Consider the following 18,668-nt stretch of genomic DNA (forward strand, 5'->3'; position numbering starts at 1 on the left):
AATATATTCGATCAATGCATACTATTTATGCAAGATATAATTACTGTATTCAGCGGCAGCTCACACAAATTGGTCCGACCAAAATAGTTCCATCATGATAAGTAGATACAACATTATTGTTCATGATAAGAGTAAAGTTGTGTATGTCATACGTTAAAGAAATCAAAAATAACGTCAAAATATTATTAGAAAGTCACTTTCCCCCCGAAATGCAAATAAAAAATATCAATATTCCTACGCTCGCTCCCTCCTCAGCCTTTTTTTTTTTTTTTTTTTTTTACATGTTTGATAACAGAGAATAATTAGGTCATTCTTCGATTCATATCTTTTCACCGATGAATTGATAATGCTATATCAACAATTGTATTAAGTACATGTTTATAGACCGTTAATTATCATACAATTTGTTCTTAAAGAAAAAATTAATCATTCTGTGTGTGTGTATTATTAAATGACGGAATTTTCAATCCCTGGCCTGCTCGTGTGTACACTTTGTAAACTGTAGGGTATGTGTGGCAAAACGAGAACTGGGTTGGAGATTCGGGTTCGTGTTGAAGTTCAGCATACCATTTTATATAGAACTTGAATAATGTAAGTAATTTCTGCGACAAATACATTAGTATATTTCAGTTATTTTCAAAACAAAAAAGGTTTTCCATGTTTTCAGTTTAGAATTTTCCGACCCGGTCCTGATTTTCCCAACCCGGCCATTTTAAACACAAGTTGTTGCAGATGCAAATGTTAGAACAAACTATATATAGTTCAACAGGGATTGTATAATTTTTATTAATCAGAATTCGTATTTATGTAATCTAATTAAGAAAAGAAAAGTTTTGTCTGCCATCGTAACTTCTCGGCAAAACAAAACGTGTTTCTCCGAGCTCGCTGGATGTGTTTGACAGCTCCATCGCACGTGTGTAGACCAAGGCTAATGTTGGTCTTGCGGACACAGGTACATGTAGGCCTATGTGTACTGTTTGTTAGCAGACTGGGTGACCGTAATGCTATGGACTCACGAAATTTACAACAGTTCCATAATTAGACAGTGCAGTTTTTTTATTAACGTCATTATAAACACTGTTAAACATATTAAATCTAACAGTCGAATATCTTTTGATATGGGGTAACCCATATCTATTCTTGTTATATTTTTGTTGAAAATTGACCGGTTTTCTTTTTAAATATTTTTTTAATCCCCTGGCACCATGCGCATATGCTATTCTTGATTAGTTCACACGATAACAAAGCAATTCGTCGTCAAAATAATGGAAAATCCAAAATCTATCGCCTTCGCAATGTTACAAAACACTGGGAATTAGGCTCTTTTTCTGATTGCTTTCATATCTAACTTCATTTCACTTCTGTTAATCTGATAAAAAAATTTCGAACAAAAAATGTATCTAAAAATGATTAATTTAATACAACATGTTCTGTGAGCAGTAGGTTCCCCCTTGCTGCTTCTAATATACTGACTTTTGATTTGCACATATTTGCTCCTGATTGAAGATTTCACTTGCATTAAGTGAACAAAAATTCAAACAATGGAAGATATATTTTTTTACCTTAAAATATCAACGATATTGGTGCAAGGAACTTTTTAATCAAAGACGATTGATGAAATATCTATTTTTTCTTAAATATTGCATGCATTAATTTAATAGCGAGCGCAGCGAGCGTCGCGACGCTCGCGAAGCGAGCTCAATAGACTAACGTGTAAGAACTGAGGAAATTCGGATTGAAATCTGTACATACGTCAGCCAAATTTCTCTGTGCAACATTCCCAGAATTCCTGCGCTACCCAATGTCCTTTGCGCGAATATTGCCGAAAAAATAAATAAATAATAACGTAAAGCATATATCAGACTTTCAGTTTATAGAAATCTTTCAAAGAAACAAGAAATAACTCTGCAATGTTTTTCGACAAAAATTGCACTTGTTCTATAGTTTCAAACAGACGCTCGGCTGTCTCCGTAAGCTCCGACGAGCTTTGTGACGTCGTATGACGTCAAAGCTAGTCGAGATATCTCGTGCGGCTTGACGTTCGAAGTGGCTGATCTCAAGTGTTTTTGATGGTACAACTGCGCTCGCCCCAACGGTCACACCGTAAAACATATTATCTGTTCTAAAGAGCAATACATGTATATGATAAGTGTCTCAAATGGCCCCTTAAAATAATTTTTACTTTATTTATAGCTTTAATTTGTACAGTAATACATGCGACCTTTATTGGTCATTTTCAGTTTGATCAAAATGCTGTTATTTTAGAAATATGACATCATAAAGTGTACGTTTTCCCGCCATTTTAGCATATTTTGTATAAAACTGCTTATTTTCAAGCAGTTTTTCTTCCAGAAAATAAAGAGCGCAGCCTAGAACAAACTTTATATTTTTACCAAAGAGGTATCTATCCAATACTAATTAATGACAGAAAAAGTATGTATGTTCTAGACTGCGCTCTATGTTTCCCATAAGAAAAAACATCGAGAAAAAGTCATATTTTGCCTCTTTTTTTGTTAGATGGCAAAAAAGCATTACTTCTCATGTCATTTACAGCCAGTGAGTGCATATAACTGAGAAAAATAAATTGGAAATAATTCTAATATATTCCCTTCTACAAAATAATTATCAATTAAACATATCCGAATATCATAAAATAATGGTTTTAGGGGGCCAAAATTAGCTCTTATCATATGTAATCCTTTGAATCCCTTCCCCGGTATAAGGTGACATTTTTAACTGAATGAAAATTTCTCGAATGGGACGTAAAACAACATACAATCGAAATGGGGCGTTAAACAACATAAAATCAATCAATCATACCGCTTAACATCCCATCATTTTATCCATTTTTTCGCTGTTTGTAGTTTACTAGTAAAATAAAGTGCGAAGGTATATATATAGTAAGTGGGGTCTCCGTCCGTCTGTCTAGGTGTACATTTCCGTCTATTACGCTTTGAGGAACCCAACCCTCACCTGGAAATCCTCTTATACCACTGAATGAAATTTAATGAGACATTCACTAATTTTTGTTTTCATTGTGCATGCACCTCCTATTTTACTTTTTGATCAGACATATTTTAAGTTTCCCATAACAAAACATGGACACTGCTATTCTTTCTATAACATGGAAGGGTATCCATTTTTTTTATACGCAACTCTTCCCATACCACTGATACTCTCACAGATTCTTTATTATATAATACCATTGTGTAATAATAGGTTGGGTTTCCTAGAGCAAGACATGGACACGGCCACACATTCTGTAGTATTCGAGGGCACCCATATCTTAACCGCAATTCTTCCTATATCATTGAAAAAAAATAAAACTTTCATAGATTCTTTGTGACATAGGTCTAATGCCATTGTGCACCTTTTATTTTCTATTTTGATATGACACTTATTTTGGGTCACCCAGAGCAAAAGAGGGACTTTGACATTATAACCCTATGGGTGGCGGGGGGTATCCTTTAGTGAGCTCACAGTACCTCTAGTTTTAAAGACATTTTTTTGCATTTAATCAGGGAAAATGAAAAAAAGTTTAATTGGCATATAAGATACTTTAGAGCTTAATTGTTGGTGTTCATGTATGCATCTAATAGAATATGTAAACTTAAAAGCTTATATCGACCTTATAATACTGGAGTGCAATACCTTAGACTTTGAGGAAAATCGTGTACACACAAAACAAAAAACACTTATTCAGTATACACGTTTCCTTTTGCATGAATGCAAAATTCATGGATCTAGATTTTGTGTTTAAGGGTCAGTTCAGTAATAAAGGTGGATTTTAATTGCCTGTATTTTATGCTCCCCAAATCGAAGATTCAGGGTATAAAATTTTTGCCATGTTCGTCCGTCTGTCTGTCTCTTTACATGTTAATCTGTTGGTCTGGTTGCCCGTCTGTCCACAAAATCTTTAACCTTTCAAATGACTTTTGGTTGAGACCATGGCTTTCATATTTTATATGTGTATTCCTTGTGACAAGACTTTTCTTTTGATACCATCAAATTGATCCTTTGACCTTGGAGTTTGACCCAGATTTGCCTTTTTTTTTGCCTTTTTTATTTATTATTTTTTTTACATATCTTTTACCTTGGCCATAACTTTCAAACAGTTAGTGCTAGGGCACTAGGGGTATGAGAATGTAATCATACTTCACATATGTTATCTTTGTGACAAGACGTTCCATTGGTAACCAACAACTTTGACCCTTTGACCTTGGAGTTTTACCTACTTTTAAAAATTTTAAGTTTTGTCGTAACTTTTGAACGATTGGGGCTAGTACTTTCATACTGCACATATGTAATCCTTCTGACAGGACGTTCTATTGGATATCAACAACTTTGGCACATTGACCATGGAGTTTTACCTACTTTAAAAACTTTAACCTTTGCATTGGAGATTTCTTTTGAACGGTAATTGCTAGGGCTGTCATATTAATATACGTTATCCTGTGACATGTTCTTCCTTTAGATATCAAAAAACTTTAACCTATTGACCTTGGAGTTTTACCTTCTTTTAAAAAACTTTAATCTTGTCTTTAACTATTAAACAGGTGGTGCCAAGGATTTTTTTTACTTCTTAAGTTTTTTCATTTCTTGTAAAAAGACCATGTCCTTACCTTGGGTGCCAACATAAATATACAATGAAGCGCATTGAAGTGGTAAAATTTTCCGTTTGGATGGAACGTTTTGAGCTATCTTAAGACACGCCCATTTCTTTAGAGAGGAAAAATCGGTCAAATGATTCAATCGAATACCTGTTGAACAGGTATTCCATAAATTTAGTAGCCAATCAAATTGACGGTCTGCATAAACACAGAGTAAGCGCGTGTTCGACCGATACATGTGTTATGCTAACTCCAATAAACATGATAACATCATAATTATGTACAAATTCGTTGAAAAGCGTGTTTTACAAAAGCGGGGACTCTCTATATAGTTTTTTCATTTCTTGTAAAAAGACCATGTCCTTACCTTGGGTGCCAACATAAATATACAATGAAGCGCATTGAAGTGGTAAAATTTTCCGTTTGGATGGAACGTTGTGAGCTATCTAAAGACATGCCCATTTCTTTAGAAAAGAAAAATCGGTCAAATGATTCAATCGAATACCTGTAGAACAGGTATTCCATAAATATAGTAGCCAATCAAATTGACGGTCTGCATAAACACTGAGTAAGCACGTGTTCGACCGATACATGTGTTATGCTAACTCCAATAAACATGATAACATCATAATTATGTACAATTTCGTTGAAAAGCGTGTTTTACAAAAGCGGGGACTCTCTATATAGTTTTTTCTTATCTAAAAATCTTCATTTAGTGTAACTCATGTTGCTTGTCGCGGAAAGTGGGATGCCCTAGAACATTACAACGCATGATTCTTACTCGTTTCTAAAGAAATGGGCGTGTCTTTATGTTATAATTGACGGTCAAAGCATGACTCAGAACGTTTCATCCAAATGGAAAATTTTACCACTTCAATGCGCTTCATTGTATTTGATTTGCATTTGAGAAGATTTAACCTTCACAATAAGTTGCCAAACGGAGGCATTCGTGTTTCAGAAACATCTTGTTTATTAACATGCAAGGCATTTGAAAAAGTTGATACAATACAACAATCTGTAAAATATTCATGTAATTCTTTCACTTTTCTATTTCATAACATTGAATCAACAGAAGTTTTTTATTGCTTTAAAACAACACATTTGTTTAATTCTTGTATTATTTTATTGCATAACGTATAAGAAACATTCTGAATATAACATATATAAAAGCGGTATGGCGGTTTCCATTGATATGATATGTATGAGGACTTTAATTAACAACTGCTTTAAGAAATATTCAAAGGACTGTTTATTAATGAACCAAAAAATGTCTAATTTAAAGCAAGCGGCAAGTGGCAAGGAAAGAAATGTCAAAGTTCTGAAAATTGCGGACAGAGGTCTCCTTTAAGATTTGACTAGTATTTCCTTCGGAGCTACTGAGTGAAGTGTTACTGGTTTAAAAAAAAACGCATTGGTTACTGTATGCTAGTAAATCTAGTGCAACTCTAGCCGGAAGAATAATCAATGCTTTCAATTGCTTTGAGTCCATTCAGCCAGCTTTATCTTTTTTATTTTATTTTTTTTAAATTTCTCATTGATGTTTTTTTTTTGTCTTGCTAGAACGTCTTAGTGACTCCATTTAGAATTATTTTTAAAAAATTAACTAAAATAATTAATAATTTTTATAAACGGCACCTTTGGAGGATTACCGTAATTGATTACATCTTAACGAACTAAGAGTTGTATACAAGTCATTTTTAAGCAAACATCATGCGAAATCAATATTTGTATCATTTAGTTAATTAAGGTAGGATTCTTCTCACACAAAACTTTATTTTTTGTATTTAAAAGTTAACGAAATTTTCACAGAATCAAGAAGACAATATTACTAAGTGATGATATCAGTTAGATAAGTTTTGACCGTTTATTATTAGAATCAAGGTCAGGTCAAGGTCATTACATTTTTTGGCTGATATTTGTACTTGGATTGGAAGATTTTAAAGCTAACAGAATTGTAGTTTGTTTGAAAATTCATATTTATTTGATATATTTTTAAACGTAAGTTCTTTATAATTGATTTAGTTAACATTTAAAAAATTCTCCTTGTCTGTGATTGTGTAAAAATTATAACTAAATTCGTTATTCTAAAATAATTTTGAGAGGCAGAAAAGAAGATATTGTCATACGCCACCATTCCGCCAAAAATAAAGTCCCTGTTAGTTTTCGAACACAATTTACCAGTTCTATTTAAAGTTGTACAATTCTGATGAGGAAAGAAAAATATGGTCTTTTAAATCTATAAGACGTATACGCAAATATACATTGAACATTTCATCTATTCATAAACCAGAGAAGAATCCTACCTTAAATAATATCGAAAATATATTTTTTAAGGTTCATTGATACTCTGATAAGAGGGATAACTCTTAATGACATAAATGTCTATTATTCCTTTATAAATTTGCCAAGTTGAAGTGTCTTTTTTGTCCAATTTTGCCCCGCAAGCTATGTTAAAATTGTTAATATGTTACTTATAAAATACATTTCTTTTGGAAAATCATTAAGGTACTAATAACATTTTATTTGAGTGAAAATAAAATAAGCTCACATTTATATGATAGTTATTTTCTCGATGTCCAAAGTAATTGTTTTATTATCTAGGGGTTTTAATTAAGGATCTGTGTAAGAGGTTCTATCTAATTTATGTTCCTAAAATTGTGGCCTGTGAGTTGCACCTAAAAACTTAATTATAATTAAAAAAATTGACAGAAACTGTTCTTCTTAGGAATTTCCTAGATAGAGCCACAATTTATACATATTTAAAGTCTAGCCCCTTTTAACTGGAGTATTCGGTTGCAAACTGTTCCAATTCTTTTATAGTGTTTAGTAAGAGCAAGCTAGCAGTCAAACCTCTTAAAACAGGCACTTAAACTTAATACATGAATTTTAATTTATATGTACAAGTGTAACGCATACTTTCCTTTTTGCAAACGAAAAGGTATGGCAAGAATTACTTCTGATATTCTGATTCACTTCAGTCAAGCTGAATTCTACGTTAGGCTTTATTTTATTTGTTTTTATTTGTTTTGCTGATATTGTTATCATTATATGTATAACAAGAAAAGGATTAACTAAGTTGTGAAAACTTATTCATACTTCGAATTTTACGTTGGTTATAATTTTTGAGTGATTGATGCCATGGTTTTCATATACACTAGTATTTCACAGGCCTATTTCATATTAATATTTATACAAAACCTTTGTTTGTGTTGCAACACTTCAACCTCTTTACAATGACTTTGGAGCCCTTCTTTTTGTAAAAATTTAATTTTGGCCTTAAATTTTGAATAATTAAAGCTAAGACTTTTGTTTATCATCCGTGCAGACTTGTAAATTTGACCTACGCTTCTATAAACTTCAGCTTTGCTTCTAACTTTTGAACGGTTAGTGCTTGGTCTTACATCTTCCTTGTGAGAAATACTTTTCAAATATAATTTATACCTATAATTCTTGGCCTTTTCTTTGGATTATGACATGTTTTTGAAAAAAAAAAGCTTAATCTTTGGCCATGTTTTTGAATGGTCAGTGCTATAGCTTTCATATTTCACACATGTGTTCCTTGTGGCAAATCCTTTTTTTGGGTATGAAAATTTTTGAACTCTTGATTTACAGTTGAAAAAAAATAACCTACATTTACAAAAAAAAACTTAAACTTTGACTTAATCGAGCTGTAAATGTGGCATCAGTGAACACATCTCGTTAAGAATATTTATAACACGTCTTTATAGATAAAGCAGTTGCCTTTTCCCCATGTTTAGTTGGTTTTTAAACAAGTAAATCAAACAGACGTTTTGTACAATTATTTATCATGCACTCTGTTATCTCATTCGTCCTTTCTTTTTGCTTCAGTCAATCCCATTGTACTTTCAGTAGCAATACAAAATAACTAAATGTACACAGATGTTTAAAAAATATATTACAGGTTAAAAGTACATAAAATCCCAGGAGAGATAAATATGCATGTGTATCTTGATGTAACGTAGATTGCTACTTTAAGCATGGAATATCCTACTTGCATTTTAATTTTTCATGGTTTTAAAGTGGAGTATTGACAGTAGATATGAAAGGTAAGCAAAATGTTACTGATATCAAATATCAGTCAGAAAATAAATATATACCCGGTATACTTTAAATTTAGCTCTGAGAAATTAGTGAGAATCAAATGAAGCCTTTTTACATGTAAAAATGTGTTAACTATATTAATCAAACATAGTTATTGATTCGTATGTTTCTTCTTACATACGCCTTTAGAGATAAAAAGGTGGATGAAATATTTGATATTTCTTTTTTCTATTTTCTAAAAATTCCCTTGGTGATGTCAAAGATGGTTTGCATGTTTTACGGAATAGGTAATTATTTTTATTATCAGTAGATCTTATTTTCAAAATTAATGAGCAAATAGTTCTATTGATTAATATTGATAACATTCCATCATATGTAGTGTGTCGATGTGCTACTATATAGGTCGTCCATTTAAATCTGAAGGAGGTCAAATATTTCATTAATAAAACAGATCCATGGGAATTTAACTCAGTCCGATTTTTATTAATATAGTGGCTTACATTTAGTTTATGAGCATTATAATAATAATAATGAAAGGTCCTTTGACTACTTACTGGACATAATTTGAGACATCGAACACATGGACAAAAAGTGCCTCCTATTCTGTAGAAAAGAATGTTTTCAAAATTTTCAGAAAGCCTTATTTACAAATAGGAATTATATCATCGTCTCTTTTTTTGTATGTTTCGACTTCAATTTTGGTGTTTATTGAATAGTTTACATATCAATTTTCATGACATCATATGACTAAATCTTGTAGCTTGCATTGATGACAACTACATGACAGTGCAATAGAGTTGACATCTATGTGAAACATGGTAAGAATGTGTTTTTCATATAGAACAGAATGTTCACATTTATACTTTTCTTTAAAATGCTATATCTTAAAGCTTAAAGTATTTTCCTCAACCGTGCCAAAGCTCTCTCTCTCTCTCTCTCTCTCTCTCTCCAGTATTTATAGCGTATATTGCTTGAAAATGATACAGTTGAAATTCGCTATCATGAACACTGATACCTCGAATGTCATGAATAAAACATATAGAAATAACAAACTGTTCAAGATCAAAAGTCAATAAAACAAAACAAAACCGAAGCAGAAACAAGAGGCCCACGGGCCTTATAGGTCACCTGAGTATCTTGTAACAACTTTCCAACAATTGAATTGGCTCGTGTATTAAATGAAAGGCCATGAAATTCAAAATTTTGAAATACTCACTATTGCTTATCATAACTATACACTTAGCTTGCTTACTTTGGTTATTTAATACCCAGAGGTAGATCAGAGTAACAAAGAGAAAATGCATTTCCACTTTATAACCAGTTGTGCACCTAACCCTACAGGAACCACTGACCAAGCACATATTTCAAAACTCTGGAAATTTTATCATAAATTTTATTTCATCATAAATGGTTGATTAATACCAAAAAGCAGATTTCAGAGCATTGATTTATTTTCAGACTATGTAACCCACCCACCCCCAGTACCCTGACCCAGGGGCCCTGAAATTAACCACTTTGGAAGAGGCACCTTTCATCATCATTAATATGTACTTAGAACATTGGCATAATACCCAGGAGCAGAAGATAAAAAATTCATGCATTTTCACTATATAATCATTAGAGCCCCGCCCTAAAACCAAAACCCCGACCCTGAGACCCTGAAATTCACCAATCTGGAAGAGGCATCCTTCCTCATCATAACTATGTACATAGTTCATTGGTTTAATACTCAGGAACAGAGAAGAAGATTTTTAAAGAATTAATGTATTTTCACTATATAATCAATAGAGCCCCACCCTAACACCAGAACCCCTGACCCCAGGGCCATGAAATTCACAATTTTGGAAGAGGCAGCCTTAATCAACATAACTATATGTTTTGTTTGTTTATTAAATACCCAGGAGCAAAGAAGAAGATTTTCAAAGAAATAATGCATTTCACTATAAAATCTATATAGCCCCGCCCTAGCTAGCACCAAAGAACCCATGACATTGGGGCCATGAAATTCACAATTTTGGAAGAGGCAGGCTTATTCAAGATAACTATGTATTTTGTTTGTTTATTACATACCTAGGAGCAAAGAAGAAGATTTCCAAATAAAATAATGCATTTCAGTATCTATATAGCCCCACCCTAGCACATAAGAATCCCTGACCCTGGGGCCATGAGATTCACAATTTTGGAAGAGGAAACAATGCTGATTACAATTATGCAAACAGTTTGACTGCTTGATGTCCAGGAGTAAAAAAGAAGATTGCACTAATTTTAATGATTTTGGCCCCATCCCTCAGGCCCCAGGGGGACAGAGACTATGAAATTCACAATTTTTGTTCCCCTTCACCAATAGATACTTTATACCAAATTTGGTCAAATTGGTTGAGTGCTTGCAGAGAAGATGCTGAAAATGTTCAAAAGTTAACGCACGACGCACAGCGCACGACGACGGACGAAAACAGATAGCAATAGGTTACCTGAGTTTACTCAGGTGACCTAAAACACGGACCTCCAAAACACAGAGGTGGGATTAGGTGCCATGGAAGAGTGGGCATCCCTTGCCGACCGGTCACACCCGCCGTGTGCTCCTTGTCATGCTCGGGGAGTAACGGGGAAATCCGTTGTCAATTCGGTGTATAAATAATGGACTCATAATTAGAATGAAAAAAAAAAGTCAGTCAGGATGTGACTGAATGATAATTTGCATTTGCTTACAAGGTCATTGTATCGACAATAGAACTTACGAAATGATGACTTTAAACGAGACAGCTGATTTTCTTATTTCATCAACTTATTTGTAATCAATTTACCTATTTGTAGAAATTGTTCGTACATAGAGCATGCTCTTGCTCTTGAAATCAATTAATATATATCAACTCTGTATGCAGGTAATGAAGGTATGTTGCTGCCTAAGTAAGGGAAGTTGTCTATAGAAAAGTTAAATTCATCACGTTTATCATAGAGCTTGGTTGTTTGAATACTATATATCGTATCGACATATGGAATTTACCATTGTTAATTGACAATACGTCGTCGATATATCTAAATTTTGAGTTGAAGGCCACAACAATGTCAAATTGATTTCCAAGGTCCAATTGCTCATTCTTTTTATATATTTTTCTTGATTTTGAATCCTCGGATATCTCGAAGTTTGTTCTTAAAGTTAGTTTGTAGTTCTTAATTTGACTAGTTCTTTATTTTTTCTAAGTCCCTTCCAACTCGAGTTAACTAACGGTAGGTTTGACTGAAATGATATAATTTGATTATAACAGTTTCATTGATTGATTTTTGTTTGTTGCTTAACGTCCCTTTGGAGAGTTTTCACCCATATTAAGACGCCTCCACTTGCCAGTGGAAAGCTGCAAATTCTGACCGATACTCAGCACTAATAGCCATTGAGCAGGGAGGGATCTTTTTCATATCAGCACCATCTGCGACACAGGACCGGTCTCCGCGTCCAGCAGTTGGATTTGAACCCGCAAATAAAGGATCAACTCCTAGAGTTGGCGTTCTAACCACTGCGCCAAGCGGGCTTCTTATAACTGTTTTATACACACAAGAAAAATAAAAAAAAACAACATCAACACAAACACACTCTGACACATAACTGAACAGAAATGCCAAAACTTTCATGTCTGATTAAGAAAAACAGATTTTAAAATATCGTACGGTGTCAGGGCGAAGCTAATAGCAAAAGATAAAAAGCAGATCTGTTAACGTATTTTAAATTGATATACATGATTTTTTTTATGCTCTTCGAAACATTGTAATTCCTTCCATATTCTGTTTGTAGTAAAACTGAACATAGGACAGAAAATGCTCCTTCGAGTTTTTTTGCTGTCTTTTTTCGCATCATTAGTTGATTTCGTATCAGGTTTGGGTAAGAATTTATCATTTTATTTATTCAGCTTTTTTAAAACAAGAATGATTTAGCGAAATTTATTATATTTTGGTATATTTTCACAATCAATACTTTACTTTAAAATGTACTTTTCTGTGTAAGTACTAGATCATGTATTTGCAGAAGAGCCAACGAAATGTATCATCATACAGGACAAGCAAGCGCTTAAACTACCCAAGGGTTTGATTTATTTTTTTATATGTTTGTGTATGTTTTATGAATATAAATGAAAAAAGTATTCTTTAAATGGAGTTATTTATGAAACATTTGAAATGCTAGACATTAATGATTTAAGAGTTTAATTTTATTTGTTAATTGTACATATTTTGTTCATATTCAAAGAAAAAACTTTCACCTAATTTCTTAATTTCCTCTCAAAGTTCCAGAATTTCTTACAAAAAACAAAGACGTCTGTCGTCATGGAAGCGCTAACTGGCAAGGTGAGTATTATTTTGTCGGAAGGTTTAAAAAAAAAGTTGGGTTTTTTTCATATTCTTCACCCCACAACTATAGTTCTGCCAGACACTTTATAACGGGTGACGTCAATTTGAAATACATAATAGGAACCTTTAATCATAAATTTTTAAAACAGTCAAAATTTAGAGAACCCCTATACGAGTTGAGTTGAGAATTTTTTTGAGAATTCTCAAAATTTTATGACGGCGGACCCTGGTCCCTGCTGATAAAGCTGGTAACATTTAAACAACACTGCCTTTGTTTGTAAGGCGCATTGTTTTAAATTATATCTTTGATTGATTGATTGATTGTATATTGTTTAACGTCCCTCTCGAGAATTTTTCACTCATATGGAGACGCCACCATTTGCCAGTGGAGAGCTGCAAATTTTGTCCTTTACTCGGCACTCAGGGCCATTCAGCAGGGAGGGATCTTTTTCGTGCCAGCACCTACTGCGACACGGGACCTCGGTTTATACGGTCTCATACGAAGGACCGGTCTCCACGTCCCGCAGTGGGATTCGAACCCGCGACGTAAGGATTGACTCCTTACTTCGCGACTCTAGAGCAGACGCTTATATCTTAGAAGAACACAGAAGAACAGGGATTTAATTGTACTAGTGGTAATTCAACTTGTATCCAGAGCTCCCTCTCTAAAGATTGGTTGGTTGTATATTGTTTAACGTCCCTCTCGTGAATTTTTCACTCATATGAAGACGCCACTACTTGCCTGTCGAGAGCTGCAAATTTTGTCCTATACTCGGCACTTAGGTCCATTGAGCAGGGAGCGATCTTTTTCGTGCCAGCACCCATTACGACACGAGACCTCGGTTTATACGGTCTCATCTGAGGGACCGGTCTCCACGTCACACAGTGGTATTTGAACCCGCGACGTAAGGATCAACATTGTTTTATGGACTTTGAGATTGAATACTGTTCGTTATCTCCATATCCTCTTCCTTACTTCGCGACTCTAGAGCAGACGCTTTAACCACTGCGTCACGCGGGCGACTAATGAAATGGAATTCTGATATCTAAATTGGATCCCAAAACTTCACAAAAAAAGATACATAGAGGGTTCCAGTAAATGTTCTATCAAGCCTTCTTTACTTCTCACAGTTGTGAAGGAGAAACTACAGGATAACTTTGCAAAAATATATTCGAGAAGTGGTGTAAATCAGACGTGGATATATACTTAAAATTCAAAGGATCTTTTGTAAATTTGAAATCACATATTTTACCAAAACTATAACAGCATAAAAATTGACAACTTATCGACTTAATATATAATCACGATAAATAATGTTTTACCTATTTTCATTTTAAGCAAAACTATAAAGAATGAGATTCAAGATTTCAAATTATTTTTGTTACAATTTTTTTGCTATTTGTGCCATTTTTTTACGATCAGAATGAAAAAGGGTACCATTCCAACCCAAATATTATTCCATGTTTTTAATCTTGGCATTCTGACAAATATTTTTATATATTTCACAAAGGGCAAGAAAGTTTACAGTGCGGAACCAGTAGAGTATACATCAAATCAGAGTGTGTCTGTACCTATCATAATGTATGGGAAGCAATGTACCATGGACATACCTCATGTCCTGCCAACGAGAAATCAGACAGCGTCCTGCTCCTTAAATGTTAGTTATTAACAAAAATATTCTGATTTCAATAAAAACCAAGTGCTTGTGTAGATATCCTCTTTAAATTAGAGCTCATTGGAATCCGTTGATAACTACACTGTATAAAATTTTTCTTTACCAGTTTCTCAATGATATTTTTTTCCTCTTTTTATTCTCCAGGCTCAGACTGTGAAAAATATAGTCTTAATAATACGGGTCCGTGTATAAATGGAGGAATTCTGAATTGTGAAAATGATGCATTGGCGCCAGATATTCAATGTGATTGTCCAAATGGTTATTCTGGGATGTTTTGTGAGAATGAAATGCAGAAGGTATTTCAATTTCATTAACCATGTTAAAAACAATGATATCTTAAAGATTCATATGTAATAGACTTTAAGATATTGTTTACTTTCACACATAGGTGACAAGAGTATGTGACAGAACGCTAAATAAAGATGGTTTACAAAACTGTGATAGTACTAAAAAGGAATGCATTACGTATAGCGAAAAGAAGCATTATATGTTTAAGTGTGATGAAATTTTACCTATCGGGGAAGAAAATGGTACGTATTTACAATAAATTGATAAAATAATGCTAAAGTAATGATGGTCTTAAAATTGTATTTTAAAAGTAACTTTGGTCTTATAGGTAATTTCAAATTCTAAAGAAGAATATTTTCAAACACCTTCAATATCATTGACTTAAAATTTGTCATAATAACGTAGCTTGTTTGACTTGACAACGAGCACACGGCGGGTGGGACCGGTCGGCAGGGGATTCTCACTCCTCCATGGCACCTGATCCCACCTCTGATGTTTCGGAGGTCCGTGTTTGCTCTGCTCTGATTTTGTATATTGTTTAATGGACTTTGAGATTGAATACTGTTCGTTATCTCCATATCCTTCTTGATGGTGTAAGAATTAAGATTAGTAATAATGAAAAATGGTAGAATCAATTAGTAATTTATAGCGACCGAATGTTTTATGTTTTATCTACAGATTTACCCTTATGTAACAATACAGAAACAGTTACTGAGACCAAGCACTCTTCATCGGAATCTACAGATTCAACAATCTCTTTTCTGGAAGACGACGACAATAAACCAAGCAAAGACTTGACTTCAGGGACTAATGGAATGTTATCCAGTTTATTGTTAATATTTTTAACAAACCAAGGTTTTTATTTTCTGTTTAAATCATAATTGTATATCCTATTATTATATATTTTTATACTTCATTTTATAAAAACTATATTCTTATCATTTACTTTACATGCAGAAGTGATTTTATTATCAATCAGTATTGACAATTTATCATTTTGTACTGTGTAATATCATAGTTTTATCTAAACTCTGTGAAAGCCGACATTTCGAGTTTCGATTTCTATGCAAAAAATGACGATCTCAGTGAATTTTAATATTCATTGTACAAAATTCAGTAATTAAAAATTTAAAACATGACGTGTAAATGGGCTACCCAAATTGATTAAAATCTCAGAACCAGGTCAACTATTATCCGCTATTGAGGTTTGAAATGTTTTTTATAATAATTTGGACATGAAATGTACGATCAAAGGTCTAAGAATTGTCAAAAATTGATTCCTTTGAACAAAATATTTGAATTATTTAGTTCACTACTGTTATGAACAAAAGAGTTCTGTTAAAGTGTGGTACATGTAATGATTTTTTTTTGGTTTCATTGTGTATGTGTGTTTTTAGATTTTTTGAGGTTTTTTTTCTTTAAAAGGCTGTAAAAAGACATTTCATGATGCAATAATCATTTTAATCAATTTTATTACATGTGTTGCATGTGCCACTGGTAAACACAATGCAGTGAAAAGAGTCGATAAGTAATCAAATATTAAGGTACAATTTAGTGAATAACTACATGACATTAAAACATGCATTATTTACCTTCTTGCTTGTATTCCCTTGTCTATTTATATCATAAGCTCGCATATGAATCATATTTTTATTTTAAATTCTTGTAAACACCAGACTTTTCTATGCAATATTTTAACTGTGAAATATCATCATGTGTATTAGTCATTGATTACATGAAATGTTCTACGTATGATCAGTTTCTAAAACGAGGTAAGCTATTGACAAACAAATTGATATAACAAGAATATCAACAACTTCGTTAAAAGTCTTCATTTCGTAATTTCTATGGTCAATGCAATAACTTTGTCAGCAAATACAATATATCATTCAGTCAAATGCTTTTACGTTTTTCATCTATATTATTAGGTATAATTTGTACACTGAATTGTTAATGGCATTTCCCCGATGTCTCCCGATCTTGACAAGGACAACATTCTGACCAGTAGTTTTTCGGACAAACTTTGCACCGAAATTGCCTGAATATTCTGGACATTTATTTGAAATAGTAAATTTATGTACCTTTTTCTGTTAAAGACTAGAAAGTAAGGTATTGTCACATTGTATGCAATAAATGTTACATGCCATATTGTTTTCTGTAAAAAGATTGAAGTTCAGGAAGCAAACAGGATGCATAGAGCCTATGTATATGTCTTTCATAGCTACATAACAATAAAATGAGAGATTATACAATACTAGTCTTCACCACTTTTATCAATTCTATTAAGGTCGCCTGCGTGGCACCGTGGTTAAATCGTCTGCTCTAGAGTCGCGAAGTAAGGAGTCAATCCTTACGTCGCGGGTTCGAATCCCAATGCGGGACGTGGAGACCGGTCCTTCGGATGAGACCGTATAAACCGAGGCCCCGTGTCGCAGTAGGTGTTGGCACGAAAAAGATCCCTCCCTGCTCAAAGGCCCTGAGTGCCGAGCATAGGACAAAATTTGTAGCCCTCCATCGGCAAGTGGTGGTGTCTCCATATGAGTGAAAAATTCTCGAGAGGGACGTTAAACAATATACAATCAGTCAATCAATTCTATTTTAAAAAAACATAGAATTACTGTGAGCACTGAGCTCACAAAATTATACCCCTCCCATATGATTATAATGGCAAAGTTAATGTTTTGCTATGAGAGGCCCAGGAAATAAGAGTTAGATGAAAAAGAAAAATAGAAGGTACACAATGGCAGTAAGTGATAAAGAATCTATAAAAGTATCGTTGAATTAATTTCAGTGGTACAGAAGGAATTGCGTGATAGAAAATGGGCATTCCTCAATATGATAGAAAGAATAGTATTATCCATGTTTTCATATGGGAAACCAAAAATATGTGTCTTATCAAAAAGTAAAATAGAAGGTCATAATGACACAATGTAACAAAGATTTTATGAAATTTTACTCCGTGGTATAAGAGGAGTTGAGGAGAAGTGATGGGTACCCAAAGACGTTACGGACGGAGGTGTGGTCAGTGATAAACTGTAACCCCCGGCCTTTCAAGCGAGGGATATGACAATTTATCTCTCCTCGTTAAATCGATATGAGCATAATTTACAGTCGCAAGACACTTACAAATAAGGTGCTAAAAAAGTGATTTCGAAAATCATATCTAAACTCATCATATTCTACCGGTAGGAATTCTATGATGGAAATATACTTGTTTGCAGGTGGATAGATGACTGCCGTTTTTATGCAAATACTTGGGCCATTATTTCATTATTTATTGATTCCCCGTTTATTCGATCTTGATTAGGGGGTTAATTACACGCATGACCGATCTCAAGGGATGCTTACTCTTGCAAGGTAACAGATCCCAATTTCATGTTTGTTCAATCCGACGCTTACTATCCATGTATTGACTTTTAATAACTCGTCCTTTGCGTTTGATACAACCATCAATGTTTTCAGTGACTAGTGTCCAATCTAGTCTAATTCTATATAGTTTGATTGGACTATTCAGCATGATTACAGTTGTTCATGTTCTAATTTTACGTCTTAGTTTAGATCATAATGCATAGACAAATAAAAATTTCATTTCAAAGTTATTTATCTCAAACATATCACACCAATAAGCTGCGCTTAATTGAAACATCCAACCTCTGCATCCCACCAATACTGAAAAAATAAATAAGTGTCATTC

The 18,668-nt window shown here is 33.5% G+C and overlaps 1 protein-coding gene across 3 annotated transcripts; it reads left to right on the forward strand.

The window, feature by feature from the left end:
• The first annotated feature begins 8,543 nt into the window (after positions 1 to 8,543).
• Positions 8,544 to 16,872, forward strand: LOC134258672 (uncharacterized). Of its 3 annotated transcripts, XM_062741218.1 has the most exons (10): positions 8,545 to 8,677; positions 8,935 to 8,959; positions 9,433 to 9,490; positions 12,460 to 12,546; positions 12,691 to 12,747; positions 12,948 to 13,007; positions 14,522 to 14,668; positions 14,831 to 14,982; positions 15,075 to 15,216; positions 15,653 to 16,872. In XM_062741218.1, the coding sequence occupies exons 4-10, from the start codon at positions 12,483 to 12,485 to the stop codon at positions 15,853 to 15,855; spliced, it is 825 nt and encodes a 274-aa protein (XP_062597202.1). In that variant the 5' UTR covers positions 8,545 to 8,677; positions 8,935 to 8,959; positions 9,433 to 9,490; positions 12,460 to 12,482; the 3' UTR covers positions 15,856 to 16,872. The 3 variants fall into 3 exon arrangements, with proteins under 3 accessions (XP_062597200.1, XP_062597202.1, XP_062597201.1); XM_062741217.1 differs by lacking the exon at positions 8,545 to 8,677 and having other exon boundaries at positions 8,851 to 8,959; XM_062741216.1 differs by lacking the exons at positions 8,935 to 8,959; positions 9,433 to 9,490 and having other exon boundaries at positions 8,544 to 8,677.
• Positions 16,873 to 18,668: the final 1,796 nt, after the last annotated feature.

The sequence above is a fragment of the Saccostrea cucullata genome, unplaced genomic scaffold (assembly GCF_032062105.1).
Source record: "Saccostrea cucullata isolate Sc308-1 unplaced genomic scaffold, CSIRO_AGI_Scuc_v1 ctg27, whole genome shotgun sequence".
Taxonomy (NCBI): Eukaryota; Metazoa; Mollusca; class Bivalvia; order Ostreida; family Ostreidae; genus Saccostrea; species Saccostrea cuccullata.